We start from the raw sequence: 22405 nt of genomic DNA, 5'->3' as shown, positions 1-22405 counted from the left end.
TTTACATCAGGAGTGCTTTGATCCTTAAAGAAACCTCTTAGGAGAAGCAAATGATCTGCATATTCGGTATCTATTCCTCTCCATATTCTTAATGCATTCAAAAGTCTGTCATGGTATTCCAATGGATGCTTTCCTGGATCCTGTACTACTTACTCCCTGTACTTTAGTCCAATTCATAGCTACTTCCCCATTCTTCTTATTCCTGCACTCAATTATTTTTTTGACATTTTTATTCCCCACTGGCTCATGGGGGAATTTGAGCCCCACTACTGATGTATGTAAGCCACAGTTCCTAAGATTTGAGTGACATAAGTAGGTCTTTGAGTATTATCAGCCAGGTCTATTTTGCTCATTACTGCCTTCATGTGCACAAGCAACTTTCACTACTCAGGCTCCCTGAAAAGGACTTGGATATCTGTTCTGTTGCATGTTGATCTAGGCATGTTGACTGCTCAGTTAGCCAGCTCCATAGAGGAGAATGGGGTATAGGTCTGTACTGTTTGTACAAATGATCCCTCAGGAGGCCACTGGAGAGAAGGTTTAACCCATGGTATAGGATGACCACGTCACTGAACAAAGAGTCTGTAAAGTTCTCTTGAATAATCGAAACACACAAACACACACACACACACACACACACACACACACACACATACACACCATGTCTCCACAGTGGGATAAATTACATTATTTGGGGCTAGGAATTCCTTTTATCTTCTGGTCTGGGTAATCCTTGCTATGCACACATGCCAATTTTGACCCACTGTGAGTCACTGCTCTTTGCATTCTGCCTACTAGTAGAATACCATCTAAATCTTGGAGAGTCAGTGGCAGTCTCTCCTCTACATGTCCCTGGGATCCAACCCCATTTGCCTCTATTGCCTGGCAATACTCCTCTCATACAGTCCTTTATTTCTTTTATTCTGGGCTGGCATCCTTAAGACCTTTAACTGCCAGGCGGATGACCCAGTAATTCCAGAGGCAATGCCCAAGATACAGACCGCCAGACCAAATGTCTACAGTTTACATAAGAAAACAAAGAAAATGAACATGTGTAAAGTCCTGGGACAGAAAGCCTAACTAGGGCAGCTGTGTTGCTTTCCCCTGGTCCACCTCCAAGAGTCTCTCTTATCACTGAGAGAATCTCCCCGCCACCCACCCATGGACACTCCTGCCATGCATGCGCTGGTGAGACTCACTGGCTTTGAGAAATTCTGTTTGGCGTCTCTTTCTGTGCACAGCTAGGCAGTAGCTTGCCTCACTCCTGCAACAGGGCTGCTGGGCTGTCCCAAGGATTAGTAGTGCTTGAGGAGCACCACCACCACTAAAAATGTTTCTCTGTCAGAACTCTGTCTTCCTTGTAGGGTAACCTGTCTCATATAACCAGCATGCTTGAGTCTAATTAGAGGTTAGTACTATAGAGTAAGCTGTCCTGCCAGGCTTAGCCTATGTTATTTCCCCTCATCTTGGAAGGAAATTGACCATCAAGTCTTTTGCTGTACTCAATCTACATGTGAACTCAATGTGTGAGTTCTGAGCTGCTCCCTCCAGCTGCATGGCTTTAACCAGCCTCTTTTGTTTCAGACAGCAAAGGAATCTAAAACTAGCATTTTGCCTATATGAATAGTTTAGGACCTTACCATTTTGTAACCAGGAGTATTTTACTGACTATGCAGCTTTTTTCTGACTGCTGTATGGAAAAAGCACATGAATCTGACGTTTGGAGTTTCTTTTAAGTAAACCATTTTATAACTTACCAGACATGTGGCCTGTTTTGTTAGGAAAGTGGGATACTTTGCAGTTCACTGGAAAGGCACATTCTAAAGGCTTTACAGCCTATATTTCTATGCTTTTTTTGCTGCATGTTTTGCAATGTTAAATCTTTGCTGGGGTTCTGTCACCAAATAGTACTTGCCCCAAACTTTGATTTTGGCTTCTAGGATTCCAACACTCCTTATGCTCCATTGGAGGACAAGATCAGCAGTGGCTACAAGGTAAAAGGCTATGGGTCACCTCCAGCCTCTGGGGAGCAAAGTGGCAAGTGTGGCTGTTGCACCTGGTTGGCCACTGAAACAGGTGCAACAGCACACTGGCACCACACACCATCCATCCCTGCATGGGAACCGGGGCCAGCCCAGGGAGGCAGACTGCACCAGAACCCGCAACCCTGTGACATTGGTAAGTGAGACAAGTGGGGGTGGCCCACTCCACCTCTGGTGAGGAGGCCATTGGCAGAGCAGCACCTTTGCATTTTACCTTAGGTAGTGAAATGGGATAGGCCACCCCTGGTACGAACACTGGGAGCAGAATTTCTCTTCTTTTCTCCCCACCAAAACCCAGCAGAGCAGCAGAATGACTCAGTGCTGAAAAGTATGAGGGGAAAAACCAGCTGTATTCCTGGCAAACCATTTGTTTCTTTTTGGGCGGGGGCAGGAAACTCCCTGATCTCTCCGTGTAGAAGAAGAGCCTTGCAAAGTTTTGTGCCTAAGAACTGTCCTTCTTATACAAAAATGGGATAGTACTGCCCCCGGAGAAGACCAGAGAGTGGGATATCCTTTTCAGGAACCCAGACATCTCCCACCTTCAACTCCTCTGCACCCCCCTCCTTCCCGCACCCTCAATCACAGGCTGTTAAAGGAAATAAGCCTGAGGTCTCCTATGCTTCGTTTTTGCTTTCATTGGAAAATGTGTTATTACAAAAAGGCACCATCCTTTATAAATCTCATTGGAAGAAATTCTTGTTTGTAATATATATATTTAAAACTAATCAATATTGGCTCTGGGCAGTGCAAGACCCAAAAGTGGTGGTTTGAATTAAAGAGAAGAAAAGAAAGAGCCATGATGATTAATGGGTACGCAGGGCGTGGTAAAAAGAGCAATTAACAAGTCTGAATTATGTATAGCTTGGCTTGGGTTGTGGGGAGGGGGGGCGCCCCTCCTCCTTCACACTTCAAAAGTGCCTTTCTAGCATTTCTCTTGTTCATCCGACCTTTTCACTAAAGTCTCCTTTATCCTGATGGGAATTCAGCTAAAGGAGCGAAAGCGACAGGAGTGATGAAAGGACCATGATCCCTGTTCAAAGGCAGGATCAGCCCACTCAACACAGTGGCATGAACTGACTGCAGAGGACAGGGAAGGCTCCCCAACAGCCCCTGACCCAGGAAAACATGAATCAAAATCTCTCTCTTGGTCTGAGACTGAGACTGAGCAACTCATGATTCTCTGAGGGGCTAAGCTGGGATTTGAACCTGGAGCTTTCATCACCAACTGCAGTTCTGGCTCAGGAGCTGATCCGCATGTGCAATCTCATCCCTGCAAACACTACCACCCCTGGATAAGTGCCAGAATGGAGACTGCATGCATCCAACAACATTAGCAACTCTGAATCATCAGGAAAGGAGGGAGAATTTCCCTCACTCAATCTATTTTGGATTTGTTAGACCCCACTTAGAGTCCTGTGCCCACTTCTGGCCATCATAATTTAAGATGGATATTGACAAGCTGAAACACACACAGAGGAAAGTGACCAAGATAATAAAGGCTCTGGAAACCAAGCCTTATGCGGAATGGTTGAGGGAGTTGGGTATGTTTAGCCTGAAAAAAAGGAGCCTGAGAGGAGACAGGAAAGCCAAATATCTGTCAGATTCAGAGGAGTGCCCAGGTTCCCTTGCACCCTTGGCAAGGACCAGAAACTCAAAAGGTTTGCCTTTCATAACCTTTTGCACTCTGCCAGTGCCATCGGGGTAGGGTCTGCTCTGCTCCCCACCTCCTCCTCCGTCAGTCCATCTCTCATCTTGTCTTCCTGCCTTCCTGTGCTTGCTGTTTTCCCTTCTGCCTCCAACCTTACTCCCTTCCTTTTTTCTTCCTCCTGCAACTCTCGCCTGCTCTCTCATCTTTTTTCCTTCCAAGCCCTGCTGGGTGCTCTGCTCACATGTCTAATAGTGCAGTCAGCTGAATGGGGGAGGACCCCACAGGGTTGTAATGTCTCACACCAGTGACCTGATTCCTCCACTGAGGTCCCCAGAGGAGCCTGCATGCCTTGCCCAGCCTACCAGAGCAGGGGAGTAGCAGCCCATGTAGTATGCAAATGTGGGGGCATGTAGGCTTCTAGCCATTCCAAGCCAGAGGGGAGGGATGCATCCTTGATGGGGGTCAACCTGACTAACCCTTAGGTATGCCCCTGGCCATATGCAAGATGGAGCAAGCTTGTTTTCTCCTGCTCAGGAGGGTAGGACCCAAACCAATGGATTCAACTTAGGGGGGGGGGAGATTTCTGACTGAACAGCAGGAAGAACTTTCTGACAGTAAGAGCTGCTCAGTGGTGGAACAATCTCCCTTGGGAGATGGTGGACTCTCCTTCCTTGGAGGTTTTCAAGCAGAGGTTGGATGGCTATCTTTCAGGAATCCTTTAGCTGGGATTCCTGCATTACAGGCAGTTGGACTAGATGACACTCAGGGTCCCTCCCAAATCTACAATTCTTTTATTGTATGCTCTGACACCCCCGCCCCCAGTGCAGCAGTCACAGGTAGCAAGGCCTCCCCCTGGAACTTCTCCTACTTCTGGGCCAGCTCAACAAATGGCCCTTTATAGGCTTCTTTCAAGAGCACCTTGGTGGGGTGGAATTGTGGGCAAGGGCCACAGCTCAGTGTTCAAAGCACCTGCTTTGCATGCCAAAGGTCCCAGGCTCAACCCCTCAGCAGCATTGTCAGGTGACACTGGGAAAGGGCCCCTGTCTGACATTCTGGAACCCTACATGTACACCCTCACACATTTTTTGGAGTCTCAAACGTGGGTGCTGTTCTTGCTGAAGCCTAGTTGATTGCTGTACTTTTTGGCTCTGGGAAGAGCCTTTCCCATGATGGTGAAGCTGATATTCCTTCCTTCTTTCCCTGCAGAGGGAGGCCTCCATCTCATATCTGAGCATCCAGAACTCTTTGATTTGGCTGCAGAGCTTGAAACATGGATTAATTAGAAGGAACCCCAAACCAACCACTAATGGCCTCATTTAAACCCCCAAAACAGCACTTAGAGTTCAGAAGCAGGGAAGCCAAATTGGCAGCAGTAAAGGTTGTTGTGTCAGATGCTATCCACAACCTTCTGTCTGATTTCCCTTGGCTTTGGTGGATTGGAATCAGAATGGCATTACTTTGGAGTAAATGCTAGTGTCAGGGGAGGAGGGAGGGTAGTGCTTGGAGCTGTTGTGTCCAGGAACAAATGGATAATTTGAGCATGTGTTCAAGTTCCTGGCTTGCTTCTCCATGTGACAAATAATGAGTATTTCCTTGCACCTGGATTTCAGCTCGGGCACTTCACTTTTGCAGGATAGATTTATGAGGTTAGCAAATAATTTCCCACACTAATGAAAGGCATGCAGATATATGCAGAGACCCAGCAGTGAAGTATATGAGTGGGGCTAGGGCAGCAGGTGTCCTTTTGGAAATAACCTGCCCCAAGGATTTTACCTAGCATTATCTAAAGAAGCCAGTTTCCAACAGTGAAAATACTGCTGGAGTGGGAAAGCTACTCCCTGAAGGAAACAGTTTTTTCATCTACGAAGACTGCCTGGGAGGCACCTCGAAGGATGCTTTGAGGCCTCTTTCTCCTGCTTCAGACCTCAAGGCTTGGGTGAAATTTGGCACTGAGCTCTCAAGCTGCTGCAGTTGGCTGCATGGTTTCCCCCAATCTTGCCCTTGTCACAGGATTCTTGAGGCTGAAGCCAGTACCAGGAAGACCCTCAAGGGATGCCAGATGCTCCTTCAGCTTCTCCCAGGGACTGAGCTTCCCCCAAGCAATGCTGAGTCTCCCTACTGGGGTCCTCTACATTAGCACAAATGTCTGTTTATTAGCCACTGAAATGCTAGCCTTAATTTCATTAGGGCATTTGGGAACCTCTGAATTCCAAGCACCATAAGAAACCAGGAAGACTGCTTTGAATTCTGTCAAGTACTGGTTTAAAGGTTTAGGATTTTCCCAAGTAGGTTAATAGGGTGGGCTGGGTAGGCTTTTCAAGGAGCAAGCATGCATACGCTGTCATTGTCACGCTCATCATCAGCTCTTCCGCGTTTCCCTGAGATTGTATCTCTGCAGATGAGCCCTGCAGCCGCTGTCCAGAGTGCTGAAACAGCTCTCACTCTTGAGGGTTCTCTGTTATAAAAAACAAACAAACAAAAAAAATCCTTCAAAACACTTTGTGCACAGATTGTCCTTAAGCAGAATCTGTGGTCTTGCATTCCACCCCACACAAACGCTCTTGTTGTGGTCTCAGAAGCAGCAAAATGCATCCTGGATCCTGGATTTTCACACAGAAAATGAGTCAAATGCCCAGCTTGCCTCAAGCAGAAAGCAGTAATGACAAAGCAAGTGGCAGGCAACCATGTGGTTGTGTGTGCCGGGGGCCCTTTGCAACGCTTATTTCACTCCAAAGCTGTCTACACACACTGCCCTTCCCCCAAAGGGGTTCCAGGCACACATGACCTCCAAAACTATCCTCACCCTTCTTGCCATCAACTCTATGTGTATTAACAGGGTATTAATTCAGGGTCATTTGCAGATGACACAAAAATGGGAGGGGTAGCTAATGCCACAGAAGCCAGAATCAAGATTCAAGATGACCTTAACAGATTTGAGAAATGGGCCCAAAGTAACACAATGAATTTCAATAGGGTCAAATGTAGGCAGAAATAACCAGATGCACAAATATAGGAAGGGGGACAACTGGCTTGACAGTAGGGCACGTGAAAAGGATCTAGGGGTCTTAGCAGAGCACAATCTGAACTTGAGTCAACAGTGTGGTGCAGCCATGTGGCCTCAGTAAGGGAACATGTTGTGGGGGTGCAGAGTTGGACCCCATCAGAATTCTGCACCCAGGGCCACAGTTTCCCTTGCACACACACCCCATGCTACACCACTGTGGGATAGGCAGGGTTAGGGGAAAAGGAGACAAAGGACCCCAGTGGAACAGGACCCTGCCATGAGCAAAAAGGGAGCCACTGTCACACCATCCCTTCCTCACATGAAAGATAAGATACAAAATGACAAAAGATGAGTTTTAGCAACCATATTTATAACTAATGAGTAACCTCAGCAGGGAAACTCTTTATAAAAAGTATAAATGGGTGTGACATCTTGAAATGAGCCCTCCTTCCCTGGGATAGGTTCAGGAGCAGTTGGAGGGCAATGCAATAGGCACTTCAGAAGCCTGAGGGTCTGTGAAATTCATGCTGGCCCACAAGTCATTTGCATGCAGACTCCCTCCCAAAGGAAAATGAATGCAACAGCACATGGATTGGATGAGCAGACCAGCTCACCAGGCCTTCCGGCATGACAAGGTTTGCTTTCCAGAGAGAAGATTTGCTTCTGGCTCCAGGGGAAAAGCTGGGCCCCTCTGCTCTGGGTTTCCGCTTGAGAGACGCTCCCACATTCAGTGTGTCTCCATTCCAATCAGGCTGAGCCAGGCAGGACTGCAGTTCATTCCACTGTACACAGCACCCCCTTGTGGCTCACCATTTGCAGCTGGGAAGCCAGAGGTCTGTGAGATCTGGAAAGGAATGTATTGCTGTTGCTGCAGCTGCTGCTGCTGCCACGGCTATGTAACATTGCTAGACACACACACTCACTGCAAGGAGAGCTGCAGGGCAATTTGTTTGTTAAGTAAATAAGCTCATGGAACATTAGCTTGAGCAGACCCAAAGCCCCAGGGTAAAAGAGTCACAGTCTGCGTAGTCCAACCAGAGCAGCCAGAAAACTGGGGGGAGGGAGAAGGGAGGCACCTATGCAACCCATCTGCTAATCCCACTGGCTGCTCACATCTGAGCTCTTTATTTTGAAGATGTGTAACGTGCCCCACAGAACGCCTGTCAGTTGTGGCTTCCTTGGCTCAGGTGTGTAGAGTCCACATCAAGTCATGTGCCTGCCAGACACACACTGGAAGCATTGTGGGCTTTTGGGGTGATGGGTCCTGCTCCCATACCCAGCAGCTCCACCCCAAATTCTTGTGAGCTTCTGTTTCATTCCAGAAATGGATCTGGAGGGATTCATGGTTCCAGGCAGGATCTGAGCAGACCCAGTGAAAACTTGATAGAAACACTTTGGCTAAGCATACTCCTCCTCCACAACTAACCCTGAGGAAAGTGGCCTATTTTCATTTGGTGCATAAAAATGGAAATTGACAAGAGGACTCCAAAACTGAAATCTGAGTTTCAGGCAAGTAAACAGCCTTTGGGTCCAAAGTTCCTTGTTCTGTGTAAACTGGCTCAGTCATGAACTGAGGCAAGAAGAGAGGAATGGACAAGGGAGAGGGCTGCAGTGGGTGGGGTGTTTCCCTGAGAATGGCAGAGCTCTTGTGCATTAGCCAAGGGATGCTGGTGAGTTAAACAAGAAAGAGGGGTAGGGTCTCAACCAAGCCTGTCCTGATGTTCATCTGGCCATTTCTACCTAGCACACATGGGACAGCCACTTCAGCTTAATCCCTCATGTGAAATGTGAGGAGATTTTCCTCTCCAGCATTTCTGGGATAGGTCAGAATTTGTGTTGGGCTCAATCACTTTCCCTGGACAAGTACAGGGTCCCCCTACCTGCCTGGGGTGTGTCGAGCCCCCAAGACAATGCTTGCTAAAGAGAGGCATCAATTGGAGCTCTAAAGTCGATGCAGAAAGAGCTGTAAGTCTTCAAGAACTGAGGGGGAAACTCAGTCAGGAGGGACCTTAAAAGCCTCAAAGAGCAGAAAGGGAATGAGACTGAATGAGACAGCACTGCCTGCTTGAGCAGCCAGGCAGCAGAACCAGGGCTAAAGAGCTTGTGTGGGATGGCAGGATTGCAGGCATACAAGCAATCTTCAACTAACACATTTCCAAAATCTTATAATCCTCACTGAAGCAGGTGGGTTCAGGCCCTAGCAAACACCAACACCCCACACACCCAAGTGCACACATCCCCTTCCTTGCCCTCTATGCAGACTTAGGGAGCATAGGCAGCTCACAGGGAGAGGTTTTCTCTGAATGTGTTCCACGAACAGGAAGGACCTGAACCGGCTTAGAGATTTTCACAAAAGTGGTTGTCAAAATAAGATTGTAAGCAGGTAATGTGGTCCACTGTAGTGGGTTACTTGATGGGAATGTTCCAAATAAGCACCTGCCAGAGGCAGTGCTATTTGGCCCATTTGGGGGTGAGGGTGAGAGGAGGAACATGCAACTTGAGGAAAGAAATGGAGTGTGTCTGACCTTCTCAAAGCAGTTCAAGAGAGACTTAAAGGGACCCTGGTGAGAGTCACCAGGAACATACAGCTGGGAATGGACTAAGGGGAGAGAAAGAGTCAGCTAGGGAGCAGCAGTTTGGTGGAGACAGGGTTACTGCAAGGCAGTCTGGATGGGCATCAGATGCAAGGAAATGCTGCTGCCTCAAATCCAGATGGCAGCGCAGTAGGTTAAGGTTTGGCTTTCCCCTCTTCTGTGGATGGGCTAATGGAACCATCAGAGAAGAAGTCATCCTGCTGGTCTTGCTTCACTTTGGTCTCCAGGGAGGTGACACGCTGCTTGAGCTTCATCTGGGCAGCATCATACTCAGCCAGGAGGCGGGAGAACCGGGCATTCAGCATGTCCAAGCTGGCCTCCAGCCTGCTCAGCTTTTGCCCCACATCCATACCTTCCATGCCCTCTGCTGCAGTTGCTTCATCTAACAGACCTTCTTTGGTGAGGATCTCTCGCCCACGCTCCTCCAGGACTTTCTTGGCATCTGGATACTCTGTCACTGCCTCCATGAGGTCCTCCTTAGACAGGCAGAAGAGGTCGGAATAGCCAATGCTCCGGATATTTGCCGTCCTCCGGTTCCCCATTTTGCTTCCTTTGATGTTGAGGATGCTGATCTCCCCAAAGCAGCAGCCTGCTGTGAGCATAGCATACTGGGTCACGCCATCATCTGCCACAACAGCCAGCTTCCCTTCCTTGATGATATACATCTCCTTGCCAATGTCCCCCTTCCGGCAAATATAGTCTCCAGGGCTGAATACCTGGGGGCGGAGCTTGAGCACCAGCTCCACCAGAAGCCCAGCCTCACAGTCCTGGAAGATCCTCACTTTCTTCAGCGTCTCCAGGTGGACGTTGATGGCTATCTCTGCCCGCAGCTTGTCAGGCAGATTCTTCAGGACCTCCCACTCCTCCACAGTTTTCTTATTGGTCCAGAGGTAGTCAAACCACTTGATCACCTTGGCCTCCATGTCCTTGCTCACTTTGCGGAACTGCATGTAATGCTTGACTGCATCAATCTTGGCCTGAAACTCTGCCCTGGTGGCGTTCATGTTGGAGATCATAGAGCCCACATTTCCCACAATGGTAGCAAAGATGAGGACACCAATCAGGAAGTCAAAGATGACGAAGAGATACTCTTCATCACGCACAGGTGGAGGGGTCTCCCCGATGGTAGTCAAGGTCAGTGTGGACCAGTAGAGGCAGTAGATGTACTCTCTTGTCAAATAACCAAACTCTGGGTCTGAGATGTTGGGATACACCCAGGTGTCCTCTCCAAAGCCAATGGCCTTAGAGATAGCATAGTAAATGCAGGCATTCCAGTGGATGATGACCAAGATGTACATCACCAGGTTGCAGATTCGGAAGATGTTTGGGTAGCTGGTCCGTGTCTCCGTCCGGTCAAAGAACTCAAACATGCGGGAGAAATGCAGCAGCCGGTTGAAGCGCAACTCGGGGCGGTTTAAGCCGACGGCAAAGTAGGCAAAGTCAGTGGGCAAAACAGAGAGGACATCCAGCTTGAACTGCATGGTGGCAATGTACTTATCACACAGCTTCTTGAGGTCCTTGACGAGTAATCCCTGCTCCAGGAAACCTGCCAGGGAAACACAGTGTGAGGCATTAAAACCCAGCAAAATCTTTGCCTAGTGCTGTCACTGCAGATATGGTGATGTGTTTATTTCCATCCAATCTGTTCATTCCACATGCCTTGGATTTCACCCATCTCTAGCCTCGTAATCCAACTAGAGCCAGGTAGCAGCAGCATTGTGGAGAGCAGGCAGGACTTACAGCACACAGGATTCTAAGCAAAACAGGCCTCCCATCCTTAGAGCGGTGAGCTTGTAGGGTGAGTGGTGATTGTTGAAAAGATGTCCCAGCCCCAGGTAGTGGGAGAGCATGAGATTCTGCACTCCTCCCCCCCCCACCCCGCAGCATTCAGATCATTCATCAGCTCAATATGATATCAAGGCAGAGGCTTTTGCCAGACCTGAATATTGATGCCCAGGTGGGTAATTTTAAGAAAATTATTCAGCAGTGAAGGCTGATAAATCTTTCATTGGGGAACTCTATTTTTCAGAACTGCCATTAATAAGATTTGCTTTATTGGGGCCATTTTCTGTCTCACAAGTGCTGGAGGTGGAATCCTTAACCACCATAGTGAGATGAAGGCTGAGCCAGGCTCCTCCCCACACAGCTCTCTCACCTGTGTGAAAGCGGATGACAATGTCTGCGATGTAGATGCTATCTGCGATGTAGTCTAGAACTAGCCACCAGATCCAGTACTTCCTTTGGAGGTCGTTGAAACAGGCCCTGTGGTGAGGAGGGTGAGAGAGACAATTAGAAGGCAGCAGCCCTCTGGTGGCTCGGGCAGCTGATTGGGAAGCAAGGAGGGCAAGCTGCACCACTATCTGGACAGGGGTAGCCTAAATTCTGTTGTCTATGCTCTGGTAACCTCTAGGTTAGATCACTGCAACATGTTATTTGTGGGGCTGCCTCTGAAGACAGTTCAGAAACTTCAGCTGGCGCAGAATTCAGCAGCCAGGTTGCTCACTGAGGCAAGATGGTTTGGGCATATTACCCTTTTCCTGGCCCAACTGCACTGGCTGCCAATTCATTTCTGGGCCCAATTCAAAATGCCTCACACTGTGTTTCCCTGGCAGGTTTCCTGGAGCAGGGACTACTCATCAAGGACCTCAAGAAGCCCTTCTTCATGTGCCTCCTCCACAAGGTTTCTAGAGGGCAGTAACATGACAGCAGGCCTTTCCGGTGGTGGCACCCCACTTGTGGAATGATCTCCCCAGGAAAGCTCACGTGGTGCCTTCATGACATATCTTTAAGCACCAGGCAAATATGTTTCTCTATAACGAGGCCTTTGACTTACTAAACATTCTATGACATTGTAAATGTGTTTGGGGGCGTTATGGGGGGGTTGCTCTTGTTTTATTATGTATTCGTGTTCTCATTTTGTATTTTTATGTTGGGAACCATCCTGCGATCTTCCAATGAAGGATGGTATCCTAATTTAATAAATGAATAAAATAGAAATAATAAATAATTCAATGTGTTGGAAGTGTCATAATCGACCTCCCAGAGTTTCAGCAGTGAGTTAACCCTGTAATTACTGAAACTCCAGCAAATTAATGATTGTTAAATCCATGCTTCCTAGGAAGAGAAGTTCTGGGGGAGAGGATCAGGAGAGAAACAGCAGTGGGGAGAGGAGTCATAAGGACTCACATCATGCTCTGCAGATTGGTGCAGATAGGTGCTCTGTGCGGAATCTGCACCACCCCCTTCTCTTGTGCCTACCCCCAAAAAACATGGGTTCCAATGACTCACCGTGCTACCAACGTGCACCAGTTATACAGGACTGGGACTGCAATGACCATAAGCCACCGATAATACCAGTCCCCTGCGGGATTCATCACGAAGACTTTCCATTTCTTCCTGCAGATAGAAGCAAAACATTTCAGTGGCCACAATGAGTCTTCAGTGGATCTGGCCTAGGGGGGAGATGATGGTGGAGAGAGCCTGCAATCTTCAAATCCCTGGTCTAAATTGCAGCTAAGGCATGAATTCACACCATGGGGGGTGATTTGGAGTACATGAAACTGAAAGGGTTAAGTGAGCACACACAGACCTCCTTTACCCAGACAGATGACCAGAGGTGGCCACAGCACAGTGACTGAGAAGTAAACACCCCAAGCCCACCCCTTCCTTCCATCCAAATATCCAGTCAGCCTTCCTGTTGCTGAAGCATCTCATACCTTCCAAGGTGCCCAGCGAGAACATCAGAAGAACCCTGCAACTGCTGATCAGGCTAAAGAGAGCCCATCTAGTTCAGCATACTGTTCTCACAGTGGCCAACAAGATGCCCCAAAGGAAAGCCCCCCCCCAGCTGCCTGCTCTCCAATTCAGGTGTTCTGAGGTCTCCATCCAGTACCTCAGATTGTTACAGAAGTGTCCAACCCCACCTTAGGCCTCATGTGAGAGGGAAAGGGGTGGGTCGGCTCACAGGACATTAGATGGGAGAAGGCAGGAGGTCCTGGCTGCTAGAATCACTAGAGCAAGCCCAAGCTCCCTGTTCCCTGAAAGGCCTTGATGGCATCCCTTGAAGACTGTCAAAGTATGGCAATTTTTATTTCTAAAGTGTAGAATGGGAAGAAAAGGAATGCCCCATTTCTCTCCTCAGCCTTGTCCACAATGACCAACAACCTCAGCACTTGCACAACAGCCTTACACAATGGCCTGAACACTCTTGCCTGCTCCTGTTTTGCAAAAGCCTCACTGGGCCACAGCAGCTCAGAACCATTGCTGCTCTTTGGTAATTAACACGTTCCACTTAACCTCTCAGGGAAGACCCTGTTTGCTCAATGTCAAAGACCCTGGCTGATTGTGAGCCTCTTTCATTCTCCAGCAGCCTGCCCTTTCCTCTTTGCTCAAATTACCATGGCTAATGGCAAGGTTCAGCCTTACCAATGAGGCCTGCCCCTTATTTATAGTGGAGGAGGAAAAAAGAAAAGGAAGAGAAAAAGGGGAAAGAAGCAGGAGGGGGAAGATGAGGAAGAAGTAGGAGGAGAAGGAGGAAAAGAAAGAAAAAGAGGAGGAGGAGGAGGAGGAGGAGGAGGAGGAGGAGGAGGAGGAGGAAGAAGAAGAAGAAGAAGAAGAAGAAGAAGAAGAAGAAGAAGAAGAAGAAGAAGAAGAAGAAGAAGAGGTAGAGGTAGGAAGCGGGAGAAAGAAGAAAGAGGAGGATGAAGATGAAGATGAAGATGGAGATGGGGGTGAGAAGAGGGAAGGTGGCCTATGATTTCATCTCCTTGCCCATGCAAAGCCTCCCACAGCAGCTCCAGCCAGCCAGGAGGGAGTCTCACTTTGTCTTTCTGTCATGGGTATCAAACCCATCGCCCCTTGCTGCAGCTACTGCCAAAGTCTTGACATCTGGTCCTCGAAATCGTTCCAGGAAGGAGTCTGGCCGCCGCTCTTCTTCTTTCAAGCCTTTATTGGCCCAACCCCGGATAACCATCACCAGGCGGGCTATCCTAGAAAGGGAAGAGAGAAGGGAAAGGGTCAAGCTTTGCAAATGGGGAGGGGGGAGAGAACACCCATACATTTCCAGTGGAGCAATGGAGTAGAGTCTCCCCTCACATTCACCCTGGGCAGGAGAACTGTATAGTGTGTGGTTTTTTCCTCTCTCCCTCTGAGCTGCAGTTACACAGCCCCACTCTGCCCATTGCTTCCCCCTAAGTGCCTAATCTAGGTGCTGAAGCATCTCACTCCTTCCAGGCTGCCAGGAGGGATCAAAAGAAAAGCCCTGTAGCAGGATCAGGACAATGGTCCATCTAGTCCACCATCTTCTTCTCACAGTGGCCACCCAGATGCCCATTATGGGAAATCTGCAAGCAGGATTCGAACACAAGAGCACTCCCCTCTCCTGTGGTCTCCAGCAACTGGGATTCAGATGCATTTTTGCCTTTAACAGTGCAGGTGGAGTATAGCCATCCTCCATGAATCTGTCCAATCCACTTTTAGACCTTTACTGTCATCAACTTTCCTGGGAATCAGCAAGAGAGGAAGACAAAGTCCTCGGGGCTTGTGAGGGTTACAAAGCCTCCTCTTGCCCATCTTGTTCAATCAAGTACTTCTTAGGAGGGGAAACAGCAGAGGGTTCTTCAGCAGCCACAGCTAGTAGGGCCTCCCCTGAAACTCCTGCCACGTTCTAGGCCATCTCCACAAATGGCCCTTATGGGCTTTCAAGAGCACCCCCAGCAGGGTGGAATTGTGGGCAAGGGCCATAGCTCAGTAGCCAGAGCACCTGCTTTGCATGCAGAAGGTCCCAGGTTCAACCCCTGGCAGCATCACGAGGTGGGACTGGGAAAGGACCCCTGCCTGAAACTGTACATAGGCAGGATTAGATAATACTGAGTTAGATGGGCTAATGCTCTGCCTGAGTAAATGACAATCTCTTATGTTCCTAAGTCTTGAAACACCAGCTCAGCTATGGGTAATGAGTCAAAATAATAGAATCCTAGAACTGTAGAGTTGGAAGGGATCCCCAAGGGCCACCTAGTTCAACCCACTGCAATGCAGGAGTCATACAAGATGGCAGATGGCCTTCTGACCTTTGTTTAAAACCTCCAATGAATGGAGTGCCCACCATCATCTAAGGGAGTCCGTCCCACTGTTGAATAGCTCTTACCCTCAGAAAGTTCTTCATAAAGTTGAGTCGGAATCTCCTTTCTTGTAACATCCCCATCTAGAGCGGAGTAGCTCATAGAGACTACTCTTTGGTTTTGCTGATGGGCACAATTTCAGTGCAACCTCCACACCCACCCAGGCTGACCCCCCCACCCCCACTTCCAAAGACTGCTGCTCCACAGAGTGGTGGGCTCCTGTTGCATTTTCCATCTCCACTGCAAAGGCCACCACAAAGCCTGAGGAGGAGACACTTTATCTTGGCTGTGCTTCATCAACCCCACAAGGAGCCCCATAAGAAGTACCTGGAGAGGCCTCCTGTCTTGTGGGATTTCTCATCCACATTATCCAAGGCGGCAACACGCTGAAGTTCTGAGGACGTGTCATCATTGACTGACGGCACTCTGTAGAGAAACCAGGTAGGAAGGATGACCCTTGGCTGCCAAGCAGAGGTGGGAATGGAGTGGAACACCCTCCCCTCATAAGGGGGTCTGCCCCTCCCACTGCCACTGTCTCCTCCTCCTCAAGCTCCCTTCCTACATCTAAGCAAGAACTCCACATCAATCCAAGTTGATTGACTTGGGAGTTGTAATGACTCCCATATTGCCTAGCCTCAGAGAATCGCCCCCCCCCCCACACACACACACATATTAAGGGAGTTGATTCGTGACTGTGCTCAACATAGGCAGGAAAGCAAACTGGAGGATTTTGGGAGCTACAGCCTACCTCCTGCCTTGACCACAAGGTGGAGATTTAATCTGAGATCCTATCCCTGCTGGCTGTAAGGAAAGCCTAGGGGAGACAAAAATCAGATCTCCTCTCACCTGTCCCATTCCAGAGCACGCTGTGCTGAGATGCAAAGAAGTCAAGCATTTGCTTGAGAAATGCGGGGGGTGGGATCTGAAAGGGCTGCTTCACAAAAGTCCAGCTGTTTTCAGAATCATAGATTCATAGAAGTGCAGCATTGGAAGGCACACTGAGGGTCATCTAGTCCAACCCCCTGCAGTGCAGGAGTCAGACTTCTTGGCTCATATGATTGAACCCACAACATTGGCATCATTAGCACCATGCTCTAAAAGTGTGTTTCCTATTGGAACTCAGAGTTGTGAGTTCGCCCATGGAGGAAATATTTCCTGGGCCTCCACGCTCACCAGGAAGGACCATTTGCTCTCATCCCTGAACTCCTTTCCCAAGTGGCCCCAAAAGGCTTCCCCTCCTCCCTTAGGCACAGACTGACCCCTATTCAGTTATGCTAGGCAACAGCCCAGGCCCTTGCAGGGGGGTGGGCAACCAGATACACTTGCCCCAGGCCTTAGAGGGCTAAAACAGCTGGGGGCCCTGCCAAGGGCCTGACAGACTTACACAGTCAAGCCAAGACAAGACCCCTGCCCTGGGCCTCAGACAAGCTCTGTATGGGTATGCAGCAACTAATTATTGAAGAGCATGTTTTGGGTGGCTTTCCTCCCTCAACACTGGGTATGCAGTGTCAAGCTGGCTCTTGGGCCAGGAACCCCTTGCAGCAGACCTCAAGGCCACCTGCTCTGAGAGTTACCTGCTGTGGTTGCTGAGCTCCCTTCTCTCTGGATCCCCATTGGCAGCAGTTTTCATGGGCTCCTGTGGCTGATGATTGGCAGGGGAAGCCTTCAGACCATTGGTTTTCTCCATCTTTCTCCACGCACAGAAGGCAGCAGCGGCAGGAGGGAGAGGAACCTGTGCCAGGAAACACAGAAAAGAACGAATACCCAGGAAAGAATCCTGGGAACAAGACCTCCTCATGTTGCTTCCTTCCAACGAGTTGTGGGGAGTAGGTGCTGCCCTAGTGCAAACAGAGACCACCAGGGAGCTCCTCCTTGGCTTAAGGTGGGGCTTGCCAGCTTCTGGTTGTTGTTTTTTAAATGATATTTATTAAGGGTTTTAGAATTACAGAAAAAAAGAAGAAAGAAAAGAAAAGAAAGAAAACAAAATAAAAACAAACCACAATCAAACAATACAAATTGATAAAAATCAAAATCAAAAAATAACACAACACAATCAAAAGACAAAAATAAGCCACAAGCATTTAAAAACAAATCCAATATTCTCAAATCCTTAACTGTCATTACCTTCTTTCTTTGACCTCCTCACTCCTCCTTTTTTTTTGTATCCTAGTTATTAATTGTCACAGCAAATCCTTTCCATTTTTCATAATATTCTGTCATTACATTACCTTAGTCTATTTTAACCTTATCTTACTATAAAAGACCCTAAAATTTGAAACTTAGATCTTATTTATACCAATTTTCATAACCATAATATTCTTACATAATTCTTTTAACAATTTTGCTAAAGCCAAATGATTTCATTCCAACATTTTTCCAACATTCATCAGTTTTATAAAACAATCCTAATAAAAAAAAAATTTCTTACAATCTTCTCCAGCATCTCTTCCTCCTGGTCCCGGGTTTTGTCAGTCCTTTCTATCCCATCAATCTAGCGCATTAACCTGGTAATCTTATATCCGAGGCCCTTAAGTCTCTTCCATGTCCCTTCCGTGGCTCTTCTGCATATTTATACCTGTACTTTACTTTATATCCTGCTCCTTTCATTCGTGGGAACTCCAACTTGACAATGTTTTTGACCCTTCTCAACAAATCAGTCCCTTTTCCATATTCCACACTAAACTCCATGTGGTATTTAAAAACATGTTTCAGAGTCCCTCCAGAATTAAGAGCCCCCACAACCCCAAACATCTCACGGCCCATTGCCAGACTTGAAAAGTCCAAACATCCCTGCATAGGGGGGTCTATCCAACCCCCCATTTCCAAACCAAACCAAACTTTATCTTTCCAAATCTGGCTTTTTCCAAGTTCATTTGTCAGATCCAAAAATGTTCCTGCTGGGCCACAGCTCCCTCCATCTCTGGCGCCTGAGGTTCAGCAACATCCTCTTCCCTCATCTGATCTGTCAGAGCACACTCCTGATTTGATTCCTGGGTGGGCTCTATACAGTTTCCCACTACCTGTCCAAAATTTCTAATTGCAGCAGTCATCAAGTCTATCTTCTCATGTAGCTGTTCCAGTAGGGCACTTGTTTTGCAGAAAGCACTCACCAGAGCTTCTGGATACATTGTTCTGCAAGGTCAGAAGTCTATTCCCATGATCGTAATCTGTTGCAGCTGCAGAGCTCCCCGATTCAGCTTTAGTAACAGTTTTACAGGCTCCCTCTAGGGGAAGAACTTCTATTTGTTCTTTTCTTTTAAAGGCACAGTTTACAACAAAGTTTCCTTTTTCAGATATTTTGTCAATATTTGTTCCTTTAAAGTGTGAAGGAGAACAATGGAATCACTATGTTTCTCTTCTTTTAACTATCTGTCAAAGACGTTTGTCTCTGGTCGATGAGATTCCCAAAGAATGTCAGTCCTGACACCCTGCTCCCAGGATCAAGACGGTGGAAAATTACTTTGCTTTACACTCTCTTCTGCAGGTTTAAATAGTCCGGAAAAAATCCCCCCTCTTCTCCTGCTTCCGAAGGGGGTTCAACAGTTTTAAATGATGAAAGTTAATCCTTTACAGGCGATTTTCTGAACTCTAGTTTGCCATGTCTTTGTTTTAATCTATCTACAAGAAACGGAAGGCTGACTTCCTGTTTAGACCTTCCCGTTTCAGTGCCAAATTGAGATAAATTTCTTAGTCCAATTTTCCTTTCTGCTCGCAGGTCATTATTTAAAGTCCAATTGTCTGAAATTAAAGTACTCACGGGATATTGTTTTAAAAGCCAAATTGTCCCAGGAAAAAGGCAGTGCTCTCCGGCAACGGCTGTGCGGCTTCGCTCCACGGAAGAAGCAGTTGACTCTCAGCACCTCGCCACTTCCCCCTCTTCGCTCCGGAGCCCGTAAATGGGTTCCTTTACGGGTTGGGGGGCGCTAAAGGTCCCACTGAGTCCCATGGTCACAGGCTTCATCCGCCTGTGATTTTTGAAAGGGTCCCCGCTTCGCCGTAGCGGGAAAGACCCGTTTTCCGTGGAGCTGGTCCCTCCGGATCAGAGGGAATCCGCCATTATCGATGGCACCACCCCGGAAGTCGGGGCTTGCCAGCTTCTGGCCCAGAGAGCTCACTCATCCCCTCCCAGTATCCAAGTACATTTTCCTAGCCCACAAAAGCCCCACTGATTTTGGTACCAGCTGCCAAATTTAAACAAATAAGAACGTAGACACAGCACGGAAGGGGCCTGAGAGGTTGTAACATCATTTGGTGAGGGACAGGGGCACTAACCCCCTATTCAGCTGATCTGTACAGGGAAGCACCATGGCAGAAGGGTAGAGCATCTGCTTCCTTTGCAGAAGGTCACAGGTTCAACCCCGCACATGGCAGCATTTCCAGGTAGGCCTGGGAATGTCAGCTAGAAAGTATACTACAGATCAGGGAAAATGCCACTAGACTCAAGAGGAGCCCAGCATACTTGGAGAGCCCAGCATATTTAATGAGCACTGTATCAGCTGAGAAAACTGTACATTCCAAGGCAAGTTTTCCCCAACTCCTGAAGAAGTTTTTAAATCACATTGTAGTCAGCTTTTTATGTTTTGCTGGCGTTTTCCCATGCTTTTGTAATTTTACCCATTAGTTCACTTGAATTTTATGGGATTTTTATGCTTATGTTCCTTGTTTTGGTATGTTCGGTTTAGAGACTGCTTATAGGTGCAGTAACTGTGTAGCCAGGATTTTTATTGGGGGGGCAGGACTTAGGGGGGGGCAGGCAGGACTTTTGTTGGGGGGGGACAGGTAGTTGTGATTGGTCAGGTAGTTAAGTATTTCTATTGTTTTACTTGATTTAGGGGAGGGCAGCTGCCCCTCCCTGCCCACCCCTTGGCTACGCCCATGGTTGGAGGAATGACATCACCCACATATGCACCACCAAGCACTGTTCCCTCCAACTCACAGAGACAAAAGGCCCCCTTTGCAGTCTTCCTGCCATGATTTGCTTTCTGGCTCTGCTCAGGAGCTCCTGGGGACGCCATCATATGGGCGACCTTTCCTTTATCTCGGAAGAGTGAATTATCCCAAGCCAGGCACAGGTTCCCTCTGGCACCCAGAAATTTGGCAAATGCCCACCTGCCATCTTTAGTGACCTGTGGCCCCTCAGCTTCTTTCCAGTCACTGAGGGGATGAAGATCAGATGTCAGCCACCAGCCTTCAAGGACTGATTAGCTGTCCCAAATTGGCAGATTGCTTGTGGTGGCCAATCCCCATTTTCAGTTTCTCAACAGAATGACAGAGATGTGATTCATCTGCTTCTCAATTACAATAAAGAGAAATGAAAGCTTCATTTTAAAATGTCAGTTTTTGTCACTGTTTCCAGACTCTGCAAATGTGAGCTAACTGAGTACTGAATGCTTGAAACTTAAATTTGAATTCTATATAGTGTACAGGGGAATTCTGCTTCATGTTCTATTTCTCCACTCTTTAAACTCTCAGGGTCCCCTGCCTTCCACACCCGCTTTCTCTCCCATGTGGTCCCTCCATGTTATTATTCAAGGCTTCTCCCAGAGGCTTTCATCTTTGTCACTGTTGCCAAGGCAACCACATCAGCATAAGCCCTTCCCTAACAACAGGTGTGAAGTGCTCTCCTAGCCATTCTCAATAGATCCACAATAGTAATGAGAGCCCCAGCAGATGGGTGGGGGTGGGGGGCACTGGGGAAGAGTGCTGTTCATTCTAGACTTTACAATGGCTATGAAGAGAGAGATGGAAATGGCAAATATCTGTTGACAAAGGAAACCACTATAACTAACAGAGGGCAGGGTGCATGGCTTCTGGTAGACTTTTGCATGGCAGCTATTAACTGTTGCTATAGTATACTTAAAGTGCCATACTATTTTTTTTGCAACTGATTAATCCTCCCTTGTTAACTCTGGTTATCAATTACTGTGCTTATTTCAGCAAATGTAAACAATCAAATCCCATGGGAGGCTAATGGCAATACATGCACAGTGTATAACATGTGGTTCACTTTGCACCAAAAACTCAATTGTTACTTGAATGATGGCTCTTGGAATCGGGGTGGGATAACACCAGTTATAAGCACATAAGGATTCACAGCAGCTGTAGCTTAAGAGAGGGCAACTGGGCCAGTTGAAGCCCAGCAACCATAGTCACTAAACTGCATTCAGCTCCCTAGCCCACCTCAACATCACAGCTGTCTGGATACCAGCCAGACCGGGATACCACCAAACCTTCCCTTCCTCCTTCCCACAGGCCTTTTGGTGCCCTTTTGTCAGATTAATTTCATGGGTGCATTAGGAAATCCCAATTAGAATCATAGAATCATAGAGTTGGAAGAGACCACAAGGGCCATCGAGTCCAAACCCCTGCCAAGCAGGAAACAAATTGTTGCTCCTATATAGATCCCAAGACTTGGGCTCCCAGCATGAGCAAAAGGGTGTTTCAATCTCTTCACTTACCCAAGTCAGTTCATAATGTAACAGACAGTAGGGTTGAGTTGGAGACGGAGAGGGGGACAAATGCAAAGCACCCCAGTTAACACCCCTCAGCTTTCAAAGGGCAGATCTCCGAGACTCTCACTTCATCTGTCGCTCAGGTTGCACTTCCTGCATGCTTTACCAAAACACTGGTGGGAGGGCAGGGTTTGGTGGTGCTGGATGAATCCCAATTGAGCTAGTCCTGCCTTTTGGGGTAGGTGGGAGTAGCTCCAGATAACAAGCAGGGATTGAAGCTGAAGCAGGGGAGGAAGAGGGTCACAGAGAGTGTCCCCTGCCCCATACACACACACGTACACGAGATCAGCTCTGGTTATGTGACATACTAGAAGTCCTCATCACCTTCTCCCTTGTGCCTTCTAGACAGAGGTAGTCCTGTAAAGCAGGGGTTCTCAGCAAGGAGCCAGGAAGGAGGCCAACACTCGACAACAGATGGAGGGAGAACAAGGCAATGTGTGTGAGAGAGAGATGCCCTCTACATCCTACTAGGATGTCACTCAACAC

At 47.9% G+C, this 22405-nt stretch overlaps 1 protein-coding gene across 8 annotated transcripts; it reads right to left on the bottom strand.

Annotated features, from left to right (window-relative positions):
* Positions 1 to 5935: 5935 nt before the first annotated feature.
* On the bottom strand, positions 5936 to 22399 carry CNGA2 (cyclic nucleotide gated channel subunit alpha 2). Of its 8 annotated transcripts, none has more exons than XM_082208542.1 (7): positions 16982 to 17280; positions 15735 to 15833; positions 14109 to 14276; positions 12577 to 12684; positions 11444 to 11550; positions 9641 to 10834; positions 5936 to 6145 (listed from the first exon to the last, which is right to left on the bottom strand). In XM_082208542.1, exons 1-7 carry the CDS (start codon positions 17203 to 17205, stop codon positions 6129 to 6131), a joined length of 1917 nt encoding a protein of 638 aa, XP_082064668.1. In that variant the 5' UTR covers positions 17206 to 17280; the 3' UTR covers positions 5936 to 6128. The 8 variants fall into 8 exon arrangements, with proteins under 8 accessions (XP_082064668.1, XP_082064669.1, XP_082064666.1 ...); XM_082208543.1 differs by having other exon boundaries at positions 9680 to 10834; positions 16982 to 17279; XM_082208540.1 differs by lacking the exon at positions 5936 to 6145 and adding an exon at positions 22258 to 22399 and having other exon boundaries at positions 7044 to 10834; positions 16982 to 17139.
* Positions 22400 to 22405: the final 6 nt, after the last annotated feature.

This window comes from Podarcis vaucheri, assembly GCF_965113315.1.
Source record: "Podarcis vaucheri genome assembly, chromosome: Z".
Classification (NCBI taxonomy): Eukaryota; Metazoa; Chordata; class Lepidosauria; order Squamata; family Lacertidae; genus Podarcis; species Podarcis vaucheri.
This window is presented reverse-complemented; position numbering and strand designations above follow the sequence as displayed.